Source organism: Amaranthus tricolor, chromosome 3 (genome assembly GCF_026212465.1).
Source record: "Amaranthus tricolor cultivar Red isolate AtriRed21 chromosome 3, ASM2621246v1, whole genome shotgun sequence".
Classification (NCBI taxonomy): domain Eukaryota; kingdom Viridiplantae; phylum Streptophyta; class Magnoliopsida; order Caryophyllales; family Amaranthaceae; genus Amaranthus; species Amaranthus tricolor.
In genome coordinates, this window is record NC_080049.1 from 36,034,312 (window position 1) to 36,058,015 (window position 23,704).

The following is a 23,704-nucleotide window of genomic DNA, read 5'->3' on the forward strand; positions in this document are numbered from 1 at the left end:
CACTATATAAAATTATAAAAATGCATCAGAATATTTTCCTTATATTAAAATCTATCTCAAAAATAGTTTTATTTCTCTATATAAGACAATCTATCCTTTTCTGGATACCAAAATCACCAATTGAGTTACGTTTTCTGTTTTTACAAGCAATTATATGTACTACTTAATAATTATTAATGAATAGTGTAAGTAATTGGCACTTCATGTGCTCTCTTGAGAGACCGTCTTTTGTAAACACGGCTCTTAAAAGCCTAGCCTAAAATTGCTGCTGAAATCAAAAAATAAACGCGCGTGTGTGAAGCGGAATATGAAAACTCACATAATATATTTAGAGTTATAACAACATTTATTTGGAGTTATAACATAATATAGTTAGTATTATACTAGCATATATTTGGGGTTATAATATAATTTATTTGAGGTTATAACATAATATATTTAAAGTTACAACAATATATATATTTGAGGTTATAACATAATCTATATGGGGTTATAAGAACATATGTAACACCCGGATTTCCTCCCGTCCTTTACGGTTTTGGTTTCGTATTTCACCTGCACTTTCATGCATTTTCGCGTCTATGATAACAACCTATTACAAACTTACATTCTTTTGATTGATCGTTTTAACCAAGTTGTGTAATATTTACATGCTTTTGATTAGATGTTGAGCTATTTACATGCTTTTAATTGATTGTTTGAATCAATTGGTGTGATATTTACATGCTTTTAATTAGATGTTGAGCCAATTTAGGTGATTATAAATACTCGAAATGAGATATGTATGAATATTTTGATAGATTGAGTATCCTTTTGTTAAAAGTGTCAATAAGGTCACAATCCTTGGGTCAATTTTGGAGCTCAGAATAGTTAAAACACCTTCTTGAGTTATTAGAAATACAAGTTTCCATGAATTGTACTCTTGTTACTCTAGTTTCGGGGACGAAACTCCTTTTAAGGGGGGTAGTCTGTAACACCCTGAGATTTTCTGACGTCATTAATTAATATTTTAATGACTTTTGGGTATTTTATAATTATATTAAATTAATTTTGAAGTATTTTTAATAAATTTCTTTCGTATATGAATTTAAATATTAACATATATTTATATTAAAAAAATACGATTACGACTTCTAAATAAAGAGGTTTGAATCAAAATAATTATTTTATTGAAATGTGTGAGCACACGAAGGCGAGTCTCTTAGTTGAGTCTCGCAAGAAAATGAATTTAGATTTAATAAATAAATAAAACATAATAATAATAATAATAATAATAATAATAATAATGAGTAGGAGGCTTTAAAACCCTACATGCCAAAAATCAGCCGCCACTCTCCTCTCCTTCTTTCTCTTCTTTCTTTCTCTCCTCCCTTCCCCTTGCTGTGCCGCCAGCAGCCACGACCACCAGCACAGGCACCAGGGACAGCAGCCGTGCGTCTCCTTCCCACCTTCCCGACCAGCAGCCGCCCTCCCAAGCAGCAGCAGGGGGCTGCGTCTCCTTCCCCAAACAGCCACGACCCAACCGGCTCTTCTCCCTTTTCTGCTGTGGAGGCTGCGCCACCAACAGCCACGGCCCAGCCGCCTTCTCCTTCACCACCATCTAGTCTTCATCCTTTTGTTAGTCCCATCTTTGTGAGCCATCTCTTCTCTTTTCTCTAATTAATTCCTAGTTTTATTTGAAGTTTTATTGAAGTTTTATGAAGTTTATGAGTGAGGTGTTGATTCTTGTGTTATTTTAATTGAATTTTTGTGGGCAAGAATTTGATTGATGATTTAAACATGTTTATGACTTAGGGTTTGAAGTGTGATTGAAATTATGGGTTGTGTGTTGGTTTTTGTAGTAATTTCTTCGAATCTTAGTATGTGGAGTGATTAAATATGTTATCTTTGAACACGAAACGATTAGGGCTTGGATTTAGAAATGAAATTACTAATAATGTGTGTTTTATACTATATCTTGGTGATGATTGATTAAACAACTTTAAAAGTTGTTTTAAGATTGGTCGATTGGTTATTATTGTGAATAATTAGTAATGGTGAAGATGTTAGTTGACTATGAAAGTGATTTTTGATTGATTAAATTGAGAATAATAGCTACTAATTGTTGTGGTTTGATTGTTTTGAATTACAAATGCCTTTATTAGGATGTTATCGAAGTTATAGATACATGATATTAGTAAGCCAAGAGCATGATGTCAACTTATCGTCGATGGTTGCTAAAGTTAATTGTCGTGTTGTTTTGACTATAGTTCTTAATAGTTTTGGAGAATGAACAAATGATATCTCAACATGATAACTCTACGATTTGTCTTATCGTTATATTAATGTTATATTAAAATTGTAAGATTTAGTTGTGATTAGTTATTTTTGGGTAACGCGAGCCGATATGCTCAAAATTAGTTAATGTAAAGGAACGATTCACACATACTTCTACTTTAAATGGATGGAAAGACTTATGTTGCGTTGAGTTGATGATTTTGACTTGTATTGAATGAGTTGTGTGCGTGCTAGAGTGATCGGAAACGTTGAATGGGTGATGGCGGTTACTTGGATATTTAGTTTGGTATGTCAAGTAGTTAAGGGAACTTATTAGTTCTACTCATAACTTATATAGGTGCCCATTTCGTAAGAGGAAAGTAGAGCCTTAGTTGGGGTGATTTTGTGTCTTTTGATCGTGCAGTGACGCTTGCAGGTACGTACACGCAGTAACTAACCCTTATATGCAATTTGCTTTAAGACATTATTGTTTATTGTGATAATATACATTGCATTGAAGCTATGAGATACTATTGAGTACACTTTACATGAAGAGCTGTCGACTATGAAATCCTTGCGCTTAGAATAGTTTAGAGAATGAGAGTTAATAGAGGGCGAGAACTACCCCTTATTTATTTAAGAATTAGATTATGCCTAATTGGAGTTAGAATGACTCCTTTATAGGTGAATTTCATATTCTATTGAGTGGCTCAGTGGGTTTTGGCGCGCTGCTATCCCAGGGCGCTCATTAATAGTTGAGAGTGGAAGTTATTCCCATCTGATAAGGTACTATATTATGATTAGCTGGCGTGACTTAACTGGATTATGTCCGGTTGTTTTATTAGTCCCCTAGGTGAGGTTCGACGGGACCACCGTAAGGGGGGTATGAGCATGCTTGGGTCATTGGGCGCCGGGAGGCCGATAACGCCCCTTGACCGAGGTGTTACCATGCGGGCCTTGCAAACCCCAATATGGTGGCCTCTTCACTGGTTTAGTACCCCAGTGTGTTAGGTTTTTCCCAAAGGTAGGACCCGAGAGGGTCAGCTGGAGGGGGCATGAGCTCATACTTTGCCAATGGGCGCCGGGAGGCCGATAACGCCCTTGGCCGTGTCACTATGCCAGGAAGTAGAGAAAAGATCCACTTATAGAAAACTATTCAGTGATAGAAAATTTATTCATTGATTGAAAGGTATTTATTGATAGTAGGTTCATTCTTTGGTAGAAAGATTACGCGTTGATAAAACGTTTACTCTTTGATAGAATATTTACTCATTGATAGAACAACTACTTATTGATAGAATAGTTTATGCTAGCGAGAAGTGTGCCTAAGTTAAGTTACCTCAAGGATATTACGGACTACGATCAAACTTACCTTAAGATAGACAAGCTCTATAAGGTCATGCGTTAGGTATTCTGTTAATGCCTTGGTCGAGTTGATACTATACGTGTTTGCAGGAGTTATGTTTAAAAAGAGGAGCGTGAAGACCTGCATTCTACCCAAGAACACATGGTTCGGGTTAGAAAGCACATAGTGAAATTAAGAAGTATAAGTGGCCGGTAAACGGTTACTACATGTGTTGGTGTCTTACGAAATCGTCTTATGTTGTTTTATAATATAATGTTATCTAGTAGTTGGCCTTATTATATTTGATGCTAGTTACTGACGTGTACGTGTTTGTGTTTATGTTTGATTGTTGATGACTTTCTATGATTGTCCTGCTATGACACATTGGCCTTTGGTCTAATGTCGAGCAGCAGGAGGATCATAGACAAGCGTAGCAGGTACTGGAGCTTCTTATGTATTGCATTGCATTTGGGAAAAGTGATGAGGGTGAAGCATAACCTGTGTCCTTACCGCTATCTTTCGATTTTGAATCTCTTGTTATCCTTTGTAAATTTTGATTGTATATGTAACACCCCAGAATTTCCGACCCCTTAACGAAACCAAAACCGTAAAGGACGGGAGGAAATTCGGGTGTTACATAAAAGAAAAAGGAAAAGAATTTAAATAAACTTTAGTTTGACTTTAAAAAAAAGGGTGAGTGGAAATTTCGGCAGCATCTGCCTTAAAACTGTGCGCCTTTGTAGAAAAACAAAAGTTAATTAAGAAGCTAATAAAGTAAAGGCACTAACGGCCTATCAAAACTATGTCCCGGCAGAATGATTCGTCGCCGGCTTCTCAAATCGACATGCCAAACATGGATCGTGGTTCCAGTGTCGACGTTTGCGTTTTAAAAAGACTTAACTCCTTAAAACCATACATAGTTATAGACTACGCAGCGGAAATACAAATACACGTGGGAGGACACAAGGCCTCATAACAAAAGATATACTGTAACACCCGAATTTCCTCCCGTCCTTTACGATTTTGGTTTCGTTAACCAAAACCGTAAAGGACGGGAGGAAATCCGGGTGTTACAACATATATTTGTGGTTATAACTCTTTATAACATAGTATATTTAGAGTTATAACATAATATAATTAGATTTGTAACAATATATATTTGAGGTTATAATATAATATATATGAGGTTATAACAATATATATTTGGGGTTACAACATAATATATTTGGTGCTATAAATATACTATAGCCCAAACACAGACCATTATATATCCAACTACGTAATTTTAAAACCCCTAAATACATAATATTATAACCCAAAAAACAGACCATTATATACTCAAATATATAATGTTATAACCCCAAATACAAATCATTATATATTCAACTATACATGTGTGTTTAAAAAGTTTAATTAATTTTTTTTTTAAATATCAGAATTGGGCCGGCCCAACTTAAGATGTCTTTACAAAAGACGGTCTCAAGTAAAAATTTGTGACTTTGTGTTACACTTTTGATCATGAAGAGTATAATTTATATAAAAATTCTTTGTCAAAATTTTATATCAACAATTAATGATTAAAGAATACTCTATTCATCCTTTTGAAAACATCATTTGACTTATATATGTAAGTTTTTTTTTGAGTCAATAGTACACAAGGAATTTTATGTTACTACCCCACCCATTAAAAAATTATCCCGATTCGGTCCAGCCCGACTCAACTCGCCCTATTGAACACCTGTATTGTATATTATTTTAGCGTGCTCTAAATCCATACAAGATCATCTAAACAAAATGTGAGCAATTTCATAAAGACGGAGAGTGCATTCGCTATTTTCAAGTAGTGCTAGTTTTTAATATTGCTCGTCGTGGGGGAGTAGAGTAGGGTTTGACATGTACAGTACACAATCAATTATATCATCATTCATTCCTTCAAGGAACTTATTACATATCGTTTACATTGCTAATATCTAATTTTGAAGGCTTTAAGTGTTGTGTAAACGAGTAGATGAAATGGGGTCACAAACGAATACAAAACAATTCTACAAATACATCAACAAATGCGTGCTAAATCTAAATTAGGGAGAATCAAATTTGAATCGTCTTTATGGAGATAGAGCGTGGGAATGTATTGAGTTACATGCTCACTTAAGCAGCTACGTCAACACAATCAATGGCCTGTTTGCAGATTCCAGTCATGGTAGCCTCAGGGCCATATACCTGTATGGAGAGCAAAGTACATAGTTTTAAGTTTTGCTCTTAATGGACTAATGGTGAGGTCTCTAATTTTATTTTTACTTGAACAATAGATGATTTGGAATTGTCAATGGTATCGAAACAGTAGTCTAATACATATTGGTGAATTCATGTCTTTTTTGTTCATAGTAGGATCAAGCTTGGACGCTTACGGTAGGTAGGAGGGATGGTGAGAAATGCGTTAAGAGAGATGGTCACTTAACATGGTATCATATGCTCGGGATATGGGTTCAAATCTCATTCAACTCTCATTTAAAGTGGAATATTAAGGGTTGTGTATGACTTGTCGCATGACTTGCATCCACATTTCTAGTCCAATGGACTTTCGTGTGAGGGGGCGTGATGGTATACACAATAATCAATATATTATGGGGCTACAACATAAACTTTTGGTTGAATTGATTCTTTGACGAAAAGATTAAATCTCCTGGGAAAAGTTTCAACATAGATAAGAACAATACAATCTCCGGAGTAATTTTGAAGGGAAAATGCATCCATATAGTAGTACAAGAAGATATATTTACCTCAATAGGAATACCAATCTCCTCACCGAGCATCCGCATTTTAGCTAAACCCTTTTGGTAGTTTGGACCTCCTCTCCTCACATAAATGTGCATCCTAGCCGCTTTAAGCTTTGATTCCTGTTAAAGCGCAAACAAGTAGAGATTGTTCAGATAAATGAGCTCACTATACAGTAAAAGAAAGCAGTGAATAAACATGCTTACCTTCTCCTTCAAAGCTCTAATTATCCCGTTGAATGTAGCAGCAACATCTGTAAAATTAGCAATACCTCCTCCAATTACAAGGGCCCTCTTGCCCCCATCAGGGTTGGCCGTTGCACACTGCAAAATTGTAGAATAATTAGTATTTCGATGAAGCAAATATATATAGTAGATGGACACATATTATTTCCCATGATCATCCAATGAACACCGTACAATTGGTCCTCAGGACTCGCAAGTACCAAAAAAATTCGGGCCCTGAGCAACCACTCATAATGCTCGCGTGGATGAGCCAGCTCTGATGATGGATTTTTTTGATTGATACAGAGCTCAGCAAGAGAGTTAAAAAAGCTATGAGGGAAGCTGACATACATCAATCACAACTCTGGCATATTGCAAGACCTCTTCTTCGTTGGGAGCTCCACTATATTCGGCGTAGTTCCCTAGCTCAGACGCATAACCCAGATCCCCAACCTGAAACAACGGACATTATTCAAGACAAGAAGACAAAAATTGTGTTGAATGATCCAATGAATTAAAAGATTCAACTATCATTCATTTAAGAACATACAGTATCTGCATAGATTACACTGGCTCCTCCACCAGCCACCATGGTCCAAATCCTTCCCTTTGGATTCAAAACCGTGAACTTTAAGGAGGCACTAGTCTGCATAAAGAACACGCATTACAATAAGATCAACATTTACAACCAATCAAATAATTAATATCAAGGCTTGCAAGCCATAGACAAATTCTTCATTAAGACCATCTCACTGTGAGACGGCTTAATATGGGCTATCTCAATAATTTAAAAGAAAATTAAAGAAACAGTTATCAACTATGTTATGTTCAGTTACATTTTAATTTACTTAAATTAATTTTTTAAAAAAAAATCATTAAATGGGCTGCTTATATGGGCCCATCTCACGGTAAGACGGTCTCATACAAGACTTGTTGAAAAAAAAAAAGGTTGTTCCTCTATACCTTTTCATCAAGAGCATGAATATAGCTCTCTGTTGGACTCATAACTCTTCCAAATGGTAAGGGGAACTCAATATTACCCCACCTGCGGCAGTACCAAGTGTTAGACATGATTTATTACAGTAAGTCTTTGGAATTTGAAGAAATTGTGTGTGCGCGAGAAAAGCTTACTTCTTGAAATTCTTGAAGGCAGCCGTATCATCTAGTTCACCTCTCATGTCCAAAGGATACGGTTTTCCATTGACTAATGTGAAGGGATTCATTTCTAGGAAGGTGAAGTCCAAATCTGCAGCATGATAATCACTGGATTAGGCCTTAACTGCTGATCTTTCTTACCCATGGTACTTGAAAATGCCTAACAATTCTATGTCCCAATAATTTGCAGTTGAGGGTTAATCAGAAAATGGTGTTTTCAGTTGAGGGTTAATGATAAATTCCATTTTTAATTACAAGGGTAAGGTTACAACTTCCGAATTTATTCGATTACCCCGCCTAGGATAAAAACCACTTTAAAATTGAGGTAATGCACTACATATTTTCTATAACCCTAAGTCCCTAATAACGGTTCAATTTATCTGATATTAAAGCAACAGAAAAGAGCATTTCCACATACCTAAGAACAACGCAAATATATTTTTGATGAATTCCTCAATCACACCTTTGACCTAAAATAGGGGAAAATAGTAAGTGATAATAATATGTTTCAATAAATCCAACCGTAAACAGATTTTCACTTGAAAGTTGAAAAGTTAAAAGTTTACTCAGCACCGAACAAGGCTATATAATCATAAAAATAAATCATCTGAGAAATGTACGTACCTCCAAAGGTAAAGTAGCAACTAAAGGAGCACAGACTTCAGAAGTAAAAGAAACGCCTGTGGGGATATTTATTGTTTTCACCTGGGAATAGAAGAAATAATTTAATGATAAAATGATTCTTATACCTTACAACATAAAATGAAGATATATGATAGTCCTCTATCCCTTTGAGATTTCTAATTCATGCAAATTAAATTGAGAGCATTTTGGATATAGAAAATGTGAAAAATTCAAGGGCTAGAGGGAGAACTATATAATCTGAGTCTTAGGAGTACCTTATCCCAGTTTTCTTCAATATCAATTCCACCACACTCTGAAAAGCTTACACTGTTTCCCAGTCTTTCTGAAACAATATTCAGATAGAACTCTTCGTTATGTGGAACAAAAGGCTCAACAATGAAAGTCGTAATCGGTCCTTTACATCCGCCCATCTCGACCTGTTATTTAGCATATAGCAACAAGAATACAATTAGAACAGTAGTAACCATATTTTGCTAGCTAAAGTACGACTTCGTATGGTGAGGCACAATTCTGCATACCTCTTTGCCAAGGCGCTCTTTTACAAAAGCAGACACCTGGGCAAAGTCCAAATTCAGGGCAACTAAACCACTCTTGCCACGCTTCCCAAATAACATGTCGGGTTTCACAACCAACTTTTCAGATGAGAGCCATGGCTCATTTGCAATAAGTTCATTGAGGTCGGTCAACTCTGTAATCTATTCATCAAAAGAATGGAAAAGCCACTTCAAAATCAATTGAATAAGAGAGCATTAAAAGTGTATAGAAAGTAACCTACGATATTGGAGAAGAAATAGAGAATATTAATGAAATTTCTCCTCTATTTCTTTTTATCTGATTTTTTCAGGCAATGCAGTAAAATTTCTATATTGATGTCAGCAAATAATGCATATACATAGAAAAAGAAACAAATAAAATATAATGGGAATGCATAAGTTCAGGAGCCTTGGAGGACGGCGAAGGAAATCCAATTAATTGGAAGAACAATCACTATTTCTTTACAAAACATCATCTCCAACAAGAAAAGGGATAAATGCGTAACAAGGGTTTTCGCAATGTGCTTGAAAGCTTGTAGGTTTATGGCATAATCATTAAAGGTAGTGTCGAACCTAAACCAGAAGATAAGTTCAGATAAGCCTTGCCTAAGTTCAATTCATAGCTACAACGAGTTCCACTAAGCTCTAATAGAGTTAAGGCTAATAAGTATTTTTTCAGACAAGTTTGCCTAAGCCATATGCAACGAAGCATAATATAATATGTTGTTGCAGCTCACTTGAGTGGGATTTGGAGCAAGGTTAAGTAAAGCTTTAATTATGGGGTTTCAGTGGTATCAGAGGTGAACTTGTTTTATGGTTGTGATGCGAGGGAACAACCGAATACAAAGTCAACAGAAAGACTCAAATGATCGGTGTAATAGAAACATTATACTTATATAAGAGTCATGATAGGTGAAATTCAGATTCCTACAAAAGAGAAGTGTCTTTAAATTGTGGTTTGTGCCAATGTAAGTATTAAATTCGGATTCTTACAAAAGCGATGCGTCTTTAAACAGTGGTTGTGCTTGTGCCAAAGGAAGTATTGAATCCGGATTCTTACAAAAGGGATGAACGGAAAGTCTTTATTTGCAAATTTTCCAATTTAGGAAAATCCTTTAGTTACAATTTACAAATGGAGGCTAGTAACGTGTTTCAACATGAATGCATGGAAATGAAGAAAGAATAATCACAAAACACCCCAATTCTTCCCACCTATACTACAAAATGTCATAGTAAAACCTCAAAGTAGTTGATCATTGAACTTTATCAATGTAAAGAAATCCCTCAAGCACCTTAAATTTATGACATATTCTCCTTAAGTGTGAGAGTATATTAGTCTCTTTGGTTCAAATTGAGAGAGAATAAAGGAACAATTAGCATAAAAATTCCAACAAGAAAATTCCATATTAAGTTCTAGTCAATGTTTGAGAAAATTCCCAAATTCCAACAATTTGATGACAATGCATTTAAGCAACACAATGAATTTGCATAATATATGGGGAGATCACACAATATCTTTAAAAAGATTATAACTTTAAACCCAAAGAAATAAATAAAAAAATATAAACTTACTTGAGCTGATCTAATGGGAAGTTCAGAACCAGAAATTCTCTTAAAATGCTCCTTCAATAACCTCTTTGAATCATACTCTCTGATCTTCTTCCTTGCCATTTTCTCTTTCTGCTTTTACTTTAAACCTAATTCTCACCCATACAAACGAAAAACCAGTACATGTTAGATGGAAATTGAAACCAATCACAAAAACCGTAAATTGAATTATCATTTTTCACAATCAAAGATTAAATCTATATTGCAACAAAAAACATAAAAATTACTCTCAATCTATGAAACAAAATTACTTAATTAAATGAAAATATGAATTCAACAAATAAATTAATTGTAATTTTGATACAATAATGTTGAATGTACCTTAAATAAACTGGAAGAAGAGGGATAGTGAAAGAAGAAATAAATGTAAATTTTGTAGTAATGGAGATAACAATGGCGGAAACTTATTTATAGCAGCAAGAAATTTAATTAAAATCGAAACATTACGGGTTTTTATAAATCTTTTTTTTATTTCCTTCTTAAATATTGTTTGGTTTTATTTAACTAAAAAAATTGGGTTGAAAAGAAAATTAGCCGGAAGTCCTGTGCTTCTTCCGAAGCACATGTCCCACCTACCAAACTACCGACCAACTGGTTTATGAGAAGCAAATATGGCCGTTGATCATGGAGATCCTACGGATAAAATAGAGAGGATCTTAATTTTAATTACATATATTATTTTATTTGAGGTGGGTGATGATTAAATTTAATTAATAAATGTAGATATTGATGATATAGTTCACCAGCTTGAAATCTTACGTTAAAGATACGCCATGTCATAGATTTACATTTGTAATAACAATTATTACTTGTATATTCGGAGTATATTTTTTGAATAATTATTAGGAAGAATAGTCATGAATAATTTTTCTTTATTGTTTGTGAATAATTTCTATAATTGATTATTTTTAAATAATCTAATTGTCATGGTATCACTTATCTAATTTACTTATTTATTTGAATTATTAATGTCATATTACCTTAATACCCTTTGACCTTTCGTATTGACCTTGACTTTTAGTCAATGGGCTTTTCCTGAAATCTCCAAACTCCTTAGTTGGCCCATGAGCAAGTAACCGTCAAAATACCCTAACATCCCCAGGAAAGTAACCTCCAGATTGACCCAACTTCCTATTCATCCCTCATTGCATGGTTCTCCTTCTTCCGAGGCTAATAACCGCCCACTATCCCCATAATAATTAACCTCCTCTCTGAAATAACTTCTCTTCCACCACTATAAATAGAGACAACCATCAGAGAGGAAGGGATCATCGGAGAATAACCATCTTAATATCCTTACTCATACTCCATTTCATTAGCCTACCAAAATACAAGCAATATCAACCTCGATATCTTAATTCTTGCATTCAGTTTATAATCGTCTATTCAATAATCTCACATCACCGTTCTAACTTGAGCGTCGGAGGGGTTTTCCGATAGATCACCCCCAGACAAGGCTAACGTGTTGTGTTGCAGAAATTCAGGTCGCTTCCTTCCACGAATCGCCGCTCCTGATAACGCTTCCACTTACAGTATTTCAAGTGTTTTCCACTTTCTCGTTTCATTACCGAAACACTAATATTTATTTATTTTTTATTGACAACACCGCTTGTCTCATTTTAATTGGATATTGTAGGTATCTATTAGCTATTACACTATTTTCTTCCTCCCTTTATACATTTTCGTTGGTCTACTCCTACTCTTTGGTGTCAGGTAGCCACATTAGCCAGTTAAACTATAAAAAGAAATATTTTCAACAAAGAATATCAAAGATTGTAATATTTAAAAATAATTAATATTAAGAATTATTCATAGAATTAACAAATGGGCAATAAAGTGAAATTTTTTTAAAAACAATTATTCCTTATTATTATTTGATATCTCGTGAATGACGTTGAAGATTGTAGAAAGATTCAAGTGACAATCACTTAATTATTACTTGATCCCATTTTAATTTATTTATTATGTTTGTAATATTTATTTTATATAAAAAGAGAAAAAATTCAAATAATATTTTTCATGGATATATATATATATATACATATATATATATATATATATATATATATATATATATATATATATATATATATATATATGTATATATATATATATATATATATATATATATATATATATATATTAGTTAAAATAACACAAATTTTCTACCATGTAAAGCAAGTTGTTGAAAATCATATACTTTAATGCCTTTTAAAATTTTACTTGTAAATAACAAAATATATTAATCATCAAACATGTACATCATAAAGTCATAATATAAAAGTAAGTTTGGTTTAGAAAAATAAATTTAATTTAGTATTCCTAAAATAAAATGACAAAAATCAGGGGTCAAATAATTAGAAAGGAATATAGAATCATGAAATTCTCATGCGCTAATTAGTATAAATAAAAATACTAAAAAAAAGTGTAGAATTAGAATAGATCGATGTATAAAATAGGAAAGGGACTGCTCGTGGAACGCAAGGACGCATACAAGTTCCCCCACTCAGTCTTTCAAGACCGGATCTCCTCGCGCAAAACGTGCTACAATCTACATTATTCGCATTTCTTAAACTACTTCTATATACTTTTTTCTTCGTTTATATTTGATATTCTAATTCATTTTTTTCGTAATTTTAAAGATTATTTACGAGCTTAATGTCTATCAATATACTTTATATATAATTATAAAAAACATATTTTAAGATGAATAGTAACTTCTCACCTGAATATATTTAACTTTTAGATATCTAAAAAAAATCATATATAAATTTATCTAAATATTCGTTGTGGAAAACACCAAATGAAAGTGGAAGAATACCTTATTAATTTTGGTGATAGTAATAGAAAAATAAGATTAGAAAGTAAAAAAATTCATTTTTTTAACAATTTTTTAAAGATTATTTTTTCAAGCTTTATTGTCTATCAAAATATTTTATATAAAATTATGAAAAGTATATTGTAAGATGAATAATAAGTTCTCACCTGAATATATATTTTAACTTTTAGATATCTAAGAAAAATCAGATTAAAAAGTATATATATACATATATATATATATATATATATATATAGAGAGAGAGAGGAAGAGATTAAGTTTACCAATAATATTACAAGAAAAAAAAATAAGAACATAAATAAAAACTGAATTGTAGCTAAATCAGTCAAACAACAAAAAAAATATAGCATCAAAGTGAATGAGATGAAAGTATACATAAACTAAAAAAATTAAAATAATACGCCTAAATCTCTAAGAATTTGCCTCAATCCGAATAATTAAGTGCTTATAGGGTTAAATGTAGTAGTTTAACCGAGATTAAGTATTAATTATAATCTGCTAGCAAAGTTTGTAAAAGATATTTATAAACAGTTTCAAGATAACATAATGTACTCCATCTTAATTTCAAATTTCATGAAGTTTATTAAAATTTGATGATGATAATGTGTATAACAATGAACTAATCGTGTATATAAACCTGAGGAAGATGATGAACTCAAATTATTCATCTCAAGCTCACAGGCGGATTAGGGAAGAATGTGTGGTCTAAGAATGATGATACTCTGGAGTCTCGACCAAAATAGATTGGCATACGTTCTTGTACAGAACCCAGATATCCATCACCGATCATCTGATACCCTGATAAGAATCCGGAAATGATCTTGAAAGCCACATGTGTTTCAACTTTACTATTAGCGCGAAGACTCCATAGCATGGGATGTGTAACAAGCCCACTACCACGTACCTACACCACCATCAACATTACCTACTTGTTAGTGACTCGGTTCTGTCTCTATAAAAGTTTATCAAGCCAGTGGGTACCATACCGAAACCATATGATAATCAATGGGATGACCCTCTAGTCACCTCCTCATTACAACCATATTCTATTATCCCAATTCCCAATGTCAATATGTGCCTCCTACCTAGGCGGGATTTTGACCTTATCTTTTATAAGTAATAACAAAGAGGTTGTTTTCGATTTACCCTTGGTAGCTAACATCATTTTCAACTTCACATAAATAAGAAGTGAACATGATTTAATGTGCTAAATAGATCATTCCATTAAATTTTGATTCAGAATAACTCCACTTGAAGAGTCATTTAGTTTAGTTTATGTTAATTTGGTTAACTAGGAGTGTCACATTTGTGTCTATTAGGAGTATCAATTAACAATTATGAAGAATTATTCAAATATAAGTTGCACTAATTTTGGTTGGGTCAGAACTGAGAACTAGGTCACATAAGTTTGATTACAACCGAGGTTTGGGACAGGTATTTGGATAGGGTTCACTTGTATCAAGTTCACTCATGATAGTAATTATGCAAGCTTCAGGTGTATATCTTTTACTTTTGTTTAGTGTTTCCACTCCATTATTTAGCAATATCCGTTCAGTTTAACATAATTCACCTTTTGAGTTCGCAATTTGTTTAAATTTGTCCAAGAATAGCCCAAAATCGACCATAATTCGCTTTTTTCGATTCTCAATTCGCAAGGAAATTAGCGATCATGTGACATTGATTCTTATCAGACGACCCCTAAGCCGCAAAAGGAAAAATTCAGTGCAAGAGGGAACTAATTACCAAATTGGAGCATATGGAGGTGATAAATCCATGAATGGGTATGGCCATCTGCAGCAGACAGAGAAAACAAATTTTTAGTAGAAAAACACAGATAACCACGAGCGTAAATTCTGGAAAGCATAGGAAAATGGTTGCACAACCAACCTCATTGAAACACAGGCATGAATAATCCATTGGCAAATAACAAATACTCCAGTCCATATGATAAAATATGCAATCCGGAACATAGGAAACCTCTGCAACAAAAGACAATTCAATCAAACACGATTAGAAGTATACGAACTCAATTTGTCTCTTTGAGCAACAAGGTAAGACTTACCATGCAATTCAAGATTGCATCACCAAGAATGAGAACATTTACGGAATGCATGCTAATATCAAACTGCAAAATCACGATATGTTAGAAGTATTTTATCCGACAAAATCGGCCTTTTTTTCCAAATATAATTGCATTTAATGATAACTAGCCAACTTGTTGAGGAAAAAGGGAGAAATGTTGCACTTACAAAAGCAAGTCTATAATCTTTGGCAGTCAGAAATGGATAAATGACTAGCCAAAATACGACATCTGTGAGCAGCACAGCACCTGCAGTTACCTGTTTACATGGTATAAAAAGATTATATAGTCAAACATATTCTAAAAATTGCTTTTTGTTCAATGAAATCATAAAGTTGCATACAAACATATATAATTCTCGCCCAGTTATAGTTTTTGGTTGGGTAGAGGAGTCATCCCACAAATTTAAATTTCCCATATCCCTTCAATACGATCATGAATGGGTGAACAAGCCTCTTAGGTCTCTAAATAATGCCATTCTCACCTTCTTCTACTCGCTTTTGTCAAGTTCCCTCCCATCCATTCTCCCTGTCCTTTCTCTCGTACATTTATTAAGGAACAAAATACAAAAAAATGAAGCTTGAGACCTAATGTAAGTTAAAACTATATCTACTTTGAAAAAATATGCTCCCATGAAAATCTTATCCACAACAGGATATCGCGCATATCCAGTAGAAATCCTACTTCTGTGAAGGGTTTTTAAAGATGCAGAAGTTGGCAGTTTTACCTCCAACTATGGCCACATAATTAGGTACCATTGTCAAAGAAGTTCACACAAAAACACTTTTTATAGACAAGAAACAAAAGTAGGAGGCCACATTATTCATCAGAGACAGCTACTTCTAGACAAGAATCAGCTAACTACTTCAGACTAACCTGGTAAATAATTTGAAGAAGATAACCCATAAAACCTGCAATTTGGTGATACTGAACTTCTTCATGATTAATCAAGTTTTCTAACCAAGATGTGTTTGCACTACCTCCAAGCTTTTGAGCAGAAAGAGATACAGTCTCTGCATCAATATTTTGGGAGGCCATCTTCGAGATACAAGCTCCATTACGATTAGACCAACACCCAAAAATAGAGAATGCGGATGCCAGCTACAAGGTCAATTTAAAAAAACCAAGAATATATGTAATGTAAGTAGGAAATCCATTGGTCGTGAATGGAAGACGGTGTTGAAAGAAAACAATTTAAAAACAATATGTCGAGGGTTTCAATTATGTAATGTACACTAATGCAGGATCCCACTTAGCCTTGTACTGCACTCTCTTGCTTCGTTACAGATTTACAAAGTTTTTTTTCGGCTAAAAAGCTATTTTAGCAAGACATTTGTGGTAGCGGTAGCTAGAGTAGAACATACCCCAAAGTATATGGTAGTCAGTGTAAAAGTCCACCTGTTCATCGTCGGGGAAAAACAAACAAAAAGAGCAATCAACAGAAGAGACAAAATTCATTTCTGTACTGAACTTAACTATCTCATAACGGTTCCAAACAACTTAAAACCGAAGGGAATAAAAGCCAAGATCATTAACTTCCCATTCGGCCATTTGTATAACAAATAAATAAGATGTTAATTAAGAACTTACTGGGTATAGAAGAAAAAGACGCCAGGTCCTTTGACAACAGCGTTACCAGTGATCAATGCCATTAGCAGAACAAACGCAAAGATCCTAAAAGCAAGCAAGATGGAAGGATGAATGCTTCTAAGACATGTTTTCCAGACATCATCCTTGTGTAAGGCTCCAACTGGCATTATTCCGTCTTCTCTCCTCTCATCATCCAATTTCTTTCTGCCTTCGTATTTCCATATAAGCACACCAGCAAGCACCATGGTGGTCAAGACGTATAATGCACATATTAAAAACCTCCAGTTCAACCAATAACTTGGGTTTGTTGTATCAGGATCCATGATTTGCTTAATATTTTTCAAAGGAGCCTACGGAAAAAAAGAAAAACAATTTTCTTAGTACAGTTCATGCAAAGAACATGGCACTAAACTACTAGTCTATAATACACAAGTGTATTGATCTTATGTGATACACCCATACATAGGTTAAAGCTTAGTAACCAAATCAATTAATCCCTTCGTTTCCATATTTTTCCTCCATTTTCCACCTTTAAATGATCCTTTCACTTTACCACATTCCATCATATGGCATACTTTCTCTCACTCAATCTTGTAGGTCATTGTAAAAGAACTACTCAACAATCAACATTATAAGGGCATGGGTAGTACTGAAACCATCCAAAAATGCACCAAAAATGGTTATTGATTACATTACTGATCTCCTTAAATACCTATGTCGGATCCTTAACACTAGCTAAAGGACAATTGACACTTCAATCAAGAGTCTGCACCAAAAATGCAACAAACTCAAAAGAAGAATCAAACATAAAATAAAATACCCTTTCTTCAAGACCCTTGTTTCCCTTCAAATTTTGTTGGAACTTGGAAATAAGAAAACATGAACTCAGTGATGAGGGATCAATCGGAAAACCCAGAAAAAACCCCTTTCATATCCTCCAAAGCAATTTCACTTTTGATACCAAACAAACCCAAACCCAATCCAGATTCACAATCCACGAACACTTCAACATACAGAAAATTGAGTGTAATACAAATTAGAATTACAAATTATTGTGAGTAAGGTAGCAGATGAATATATCATATACATAAACAAATTCTGGGTTTTTCAAGAAATCAAAAGGGTTCGTGATAAACAACAAATTCATGGACAAGCAAGCTCAGATACTTACACTTAACTTAAAATTAAGTACAACAACTGAAATATTTGATCAATAAACAAATGTTTACTAAAGGTGACAAATACATACCTGCTTGCTGCTTGATTCTTGATCAATGAATGAAAGCAAAAGATTGGATTTTAAGGAGAGAATCGCAGTGATCGAATGATAGAAATTGGGTGAGTTGGGGTTCTAGATGGGTAGGAAAAAAAATGCTTCTACTAGTAAAAATGGAAATCATGAATAACTACTCCAAAAAACGACTGCAAAATTGGCATCTAAGCCAAATTAAAATTTGATTCGTCTACAAAGAAACAAAAAAATGATACCAAAGTAAAAGCGAAGATACACACTACAAACCAAAACTGTACAGGACCATGGCGCCTAGGAGCATCTAAAAGGTTCAAGTAACATTGTGCAATTTTTTCTCTGCTCAGAGACTTAAGTATTATTTTTCATAGAAAATATTAGATTTGATTTTTATCTCGTCTTTTTCCTTTTCTTCAACGTAATCTTAAAAAATTTTCGCTATTTTCTTGATACTATTTGTTAATTCTATAAAATAAATGAACTTCAAACTTCAATAAACATAAGATTTTATGGGCTGTAAAATCTTTGGAAAATCTCTTTTTTTGTTGATCTTTAGTCAATTATTATTTTTTCATAAGAGTTATTATTTATAGTTTAATTTAGACTTAATAGATTGATTACAAAGTGATATCGAGAGTTACTTAAGTTTGAGTTTAGTCGGTACTTAAATGAGTCAAGTTAAACATATAAAATTTGGCTTGAAAATTTACGAATCAATTTAATTGTACTCCCTTCTATTCACTTTATAAGTTCTATTAAGATATTATTCTATTTATTGATCACTTATAATTTTATTTTAATCTTAATTTATAAGTTAACTCATAGTGGAACGAAATCTTGTTTGATTCACCTTAACGTAAATTTTATTAATATTAATTTTTTATAAATTAAATTATACATGATTAGAGGTATTAAAAATTAAATTCATGCTTAGGCAAACGTGCAAAAGCAATTCAAACATGTTTAGTAAATAGGACGGAATAACAAATAATTATTCATGAATTTAAAAAAAAAAATCAACATTCTTCTCTTTTAAATACTATTGCGGCTAAAAGCTAGCATGTCACAACTCATACTTGGATAAGTCTTATGAACTTGCATAAAACCTATATACTCTACTCATAAACTTGAGTTTAACTCGAATATATGTTTACATATTTGACTAACAAATTAATAAATTTGATTTTAATACTTAATCGTAATAATATAACACAAATAATAAAGATAAAATAATTGAGTCTAAATAAAATAACAATATGTCATGTAAGTGTGTAACCGTAATCTAAATTCTAGAATACGATTAGCGTAAATTTAGAAGTGTAGCTGTCTGATTTGAGCAATAGTTCCAACTTCCAATATACTCGAAACTTCTTGTATATATTCTCATGTTTGTCATGTATTATTAAATCCACGCATAAAGCAATTTTGGCATGCTCTGGCCTCTGGTAGATCAAATACTCTATTCAATACTCAATACATTATACATCACTATCTAAGATCTACAGAATAAGGTTCCTTCACGTAATTGTCTGCCAAAATGCCATTCTTCACCTATATTGTATCATCACCATTATCAATACCTAACGTATTTCGCTCATAAAAAATTATAATCAGAATTTATGAGGAAAAAAGGCGACAATACATACCTATAAAGAAGACTGTGGCCAAAGAGTTACTCGACTCGAGAAAGATGCACAGATTAATTCTCATATAAAATTTTAGTAGTCAAAAACAAAAATAAATAAAATACATATAATAAATGAAAATAACTAGGTAAAAATGAATAAAAGAATGCTATGTAAAAAGGAAAAGGAAAAAACAAGAACACCAACCGGTAATGAAAGAGTATCAGTAGTCTAAGACATGAATAAAGCGCTTCTAACTACCCCTATCCTTGGCCAGGTCCTCAAAAAGATGTAGGTCATGCAAGTCATTCTTTATTTGTTCCTCCCACGTTTTCCTAGGTGTTCTAACTTCTCTTACCCTCCATTAAATGATGTTTTCGATCCTCCTCACGAAGGCGTCAAAAGTCTCTCTTTGCGCATGCCCAAACCATCTCAATCTATATTGTGTAGAATACTATATATAAAATGATAGTCTTGTTTAGGAATGAGCATGGGTCGGATCTGGGTCAAGTCCAACTAGACTCAAATTCAGACATTTATTTTTTTATTGGACCCAGACCTGGACCTAGATCCACAGGATCTGAAAAATTTGGACCTGAACTCAAACCCTTAGGCTCTGACGGATTTAGGTTCTGGATCTAGGTCCAAAACAATTTTATTTTTTTTTCCTTAAAGATTTTTAAAAATATATTATGCAGTTTTTGTCCATTCTATAATATTATTTAAATGTTTTCAACTAATAAGGATCTTCTGATACTATATATACTAATTGAGCGACCAAATGTTTGAAGCTTTCAACATTCAAGTTCTTAGAACGAAATATTTTCAACTATTTTGATATTTAAAGTATAGATACAACGACTACATTTCAAATTAAAATATAACAAAATTTCAAATCAAACAATTAAATATACATGATAGCTAATATATAATTTTTTATAAAATATAAATGGATCCATGGATTGAATCTAGGTGTCAAACGTGTGAACCCAATTCGAATCCAAACCCTATGGTCATAGACACAGGTCCAACCCGGATTTATAGAGTCAAAAATAGATGGATTGATTCCAAGCATTTATGGTTTTATTTTCACTATTAACCACGTTTTTCATAATGAATTATAGCTAGAGTTGGAATTTGGTTTGGGGTCCATTAGGGAGCGAATGGGATCCAATCTTTAAATATGCAAATTTTAAATGAAGTTGTGAGAGACGGTCTCTTCGAGAAACACATTAGATATATAGGCTAAATAATCCGATTAATACAAATTAAAGAGAAAATAAAAACAGCTGGTCTTGGATGAAACGACCTCATAATGAGACCGTCAATTTGGGTTGGTCCAATTTGCGTGTGTAACAAATTGGGTATTTTTTTCATTTTCTGGGCATTTTTCAAATTTGATCTTAAAGGTATCAATTTTGACCTTAAAGATATCAGAATTGATACCTTTTAGGTCAAAATTGATAAATACCAAGAAAATTGAAATGTTGTTGCACGCGCGAATTGGACCGGCCCAAATTGACGGTCTCATAATGAGACCGCCTCGTCGAAGTTTTTGTGAAATAAAAATGTGGGTTTCTTGTTTTAAGGTCATCACTTTGAGACACGATCTCTCACATGAGTAGACTTTAAACATATACTTTACGAGCCACTATTATTATTTTATTGCTTAAATAATGATACATTATTATAATTTTATAAATGTCAATAATCTTATTATAATTTATAAAATCAAATAATTAAGTTATAATGCTTTTTACTAAATCTGATATGCTTATTTCAATGTAAATTATTAGGAGATCAAAATTATAAATAGGTCGGATGGATGGGATTGTAGCATTTAAAATTCAATATGCCCTTTATTTTTTGGGCTTCCTGAAAGACAAGAAATCCATAACACAGGTCCAATAAGCAGCCATGCTAAAGTTCACAAAAAAGAGAACGAACTAAGTAGAGAACATAAACAACACTATATATGCGCCTCAATTCAGATTTGAGGGATCAACTTTGAACACAAAATGAGTAGAACACTTTGACATTGCAATTTGGTATAAGGAGCAAAATCGAACCTATTTGATCAAGCTTAACCGGCAGCGAATACAAGACACTGGTATTATATGGTGGGTCAAATACACATTTTTTATGTGTATTGAACCAACTCGTCCATAATTCTTTATCACACAATTTAATATAAGAAAATCTTTAATCGAATGACCTGGCTAGCCACCTAGATTCTCCGGCCAAAGGAATAGGCATCAAGGCCGCAAGGGAATGAAGATGACTCTAGTATTTATTGCAGGACTAAACTAAACAAAAATTTTAATTTTAGCTATGACGTAACAAATTCATATTACATGTTATATTTGGCAGATAAAAACATAAAATCTAAGGACTTGGAAAAATATACTAAACCTTACAAAAACCAATCACTAATATAAAATGGATACAGCAATATATGTTACTCAGACTCACATATATTTATGTCTAATTCGAATATATATTTATAAGGGTGACAGAGTTATATATTTTTTTAATAAAGTATGATAATATCAAGTAAAGTTATTGATAACGATAACTAGAGTTTGAATCTTCATATTAGCTAGCTTCTAATTTTATTTTAAATAAAGAAGTAATTTTTAAAGACCCTTAGTACCTTACAAATTATAAAAGCATCTCGTAAAAACAAACTTAATTATCAACCCAAGAAGTGACCTAATCAAAGAAAGACCATTTATAGAAAGATCAACTAAAATTCTAAAAATTGTATCCACAATAAATCATATACAAGTATAAGATTTAAGGTGGACAATACAAGGCAACAATAACACGTTGGTATACAATAGTGATAAAAGAGGTGGAAAATAACAAATGATGACTTTTTAGTATCTTGCCTATATATTAATTTAGTAAAATTATAATTGATTGCGTGATAATTTATTTTTCTAAATAAATTCAAGCTAAATTAAGTAAGTATTTAAATAAAAGATTTTATTACATAAAATTTATACCTAAATAAGAATCATAAAGAGATTAATTGCTTTCAAAAAAATTTTTACACATACGAAAAAAATTATTTTTAAAAAATATTTTAATTTAAATTTTTAAATATTGTTTGAATCAGGTCAAAATTAAAATCAAATAAATTAGCTCACTTTATTCATAAATAGTTAGTTCATTTTGATTTAATTAAATTCTAAAAGACTATCAAAAATATATTTTAGAATAAATTTAGAGCTAAATTAGATGAAAATTTTTAGTAAGTAAATTAAATTAAATTACTGGTAAATTTTTTGATCGTTGGATGTAAAGAAATCAAGATTGAGAATGAGTATAATCTTTCGTATACTTAACCTTCTTCTCGTTCATACAATTTCTTCCCTAATAGAATCATTGCTTCCTTCTCCAATTATTTGTTGATAAAAAGCAAGTGGATTATTGACAATAGATTTTTGAATATGTGGATATAAGAAATTGAGGATTGATGAGAATATATAAGAAATTGAGGATAAGCGAGAATATATAAAAAATTGAGGATTAGTGTTAAGATTTTTGAATGTTTGGATATATGAAAATTATTTAAAGTGGTGAAAACTCAATACTAATTTCAGAATATATATATTCATTAAAACAGTGTAAATTATTGTAGTTGAGAAAAATGAAATCCTTTTTGGTCGAGTATTTGTTTTTTTATGCTTAAGGTTGAAATCCTAAGATTTTGAGACAAAAATGTATAAAAAAAATCTCAAAACAATGATCCAAACTTGCCCCAAATCCAGCTCA

The 23,704-nt window shown here is 32.6% G+C and overlaps 3 protein-coding genes across 7 annotated transcripts; 1 reads left to right on the forward strand and 2 right to left on the reverse strand.

Annotated features, from left to right (window-relative positions):
- The first annotated feature begins 1,295 nt into the window (after window positions 1-1,295).
- On the forward strand, window positions 1,296-4,292 carry LOC130807515 (vegetative cell wall protein gp1-like). 5 transcript variants are annotated; one of them, XR_009040585.1, is made up of 3 exons: window positions 1,304-1,632; window positions 2,615-2,692; window positions 4,012-4,292. XR_009040585.1 is itself a non-coding variant. In XM_057672745.1 (2 exons), the coding sequence occupies exons 1-2, from the start codon at window positions 1,312-1,314 to the stop codon at window positions 2,627-2,629; spliced, it is 336 nt and encodes a 111-aa protein (XP_057528728.1). In that variant the 5' UTR covers window positions 1,296-1,311; the 3' UTR covers window positions 2,630-4,005. The 5 variants fall into 5 exon arrangements, 4 of the variants coding, with proteins under 4 accessions (XP_057528728.1, XP_057528727.1, XP_057528729.1 ...); XM_057672745.1 differs by lacking the exon at window positions 4,012-4,292 and having other exon boundaries at window positions 1,296-1,632; window positions 2,615-4,005; XM_057672744.1 differs by lacking the exon at window positions 2,615-2,692.
- Window positions 4,293-5,161: 869 nt separating this feature from the next.
- LOC130807514 (ATP-citrate synthase alpha chain protein 2-like) lies at window positions 5,162-11,312 on the reverse strand. The gene is made up of 13 exons (XM_057672743.1): window positions 10,863-11,312; window positions 10,506-10,630; window positions 8,919-9,095; window positions 8,655-8,816; window positions 8,380-8,460; window positions 8,174-8,225; window positions 7,732-7,846; window positions 7,564-7,645; window positions 7,151-7,246; window positions 6,952-7,053; window positions 6,583-6,699; window positions 6,382-6,498; window positions 5,162-5,821 (listed from the first exon to the last, which is right to left on the reverse strand). The coding sequence occupies exons 2-13, from the start codon at window positions 10,602-10,604 to the stop codon at window positions 5,750-5,752; spliced, it is 1,272 nt and encodes a 423-aa protein (XP_057528726.1). The 5' UTR covers window positions 10,605-10,630; window positions 10,863-11,312; the 3' UTR covers window positions 5,162-5,749.
- A 2,344-nt stretch (window positions 11,313-13,656) lies between these two features.
- LOC130807517 (uncharacterized) lies at window positions 13,657-18,665 on the reverse strand. Its single transcript, XM_057672748.1, has 9 exons — window positions 18,300-18,665; window positions 17,051-17,400; window positions 16,825-16,858; window positions 16,337-16,561; window positions 15,630-15,719; window positions 15,443-15,505; window positions 15,268-15,359; window positions 15,124-15,171; window positions 13,657-14,284 (listed from the first exon to the last, which is right to left on the reverse strand). Exons 2-9 carry the CDS (start codon window positions 17,371-17,373, stop codon window positions 14,167-14,169), a joined length of 993 nt encoding a protein of 330 aa, XP_057528731.1. The 5' UTR covers window positions 17,374-17,400; window positions 18,300-18,665; the 3' UTR covers window positions 13,657-14,166.
- Between the last annotated feature and the right edge of the window lie 5,039 nt (window positions 18,666-23,704).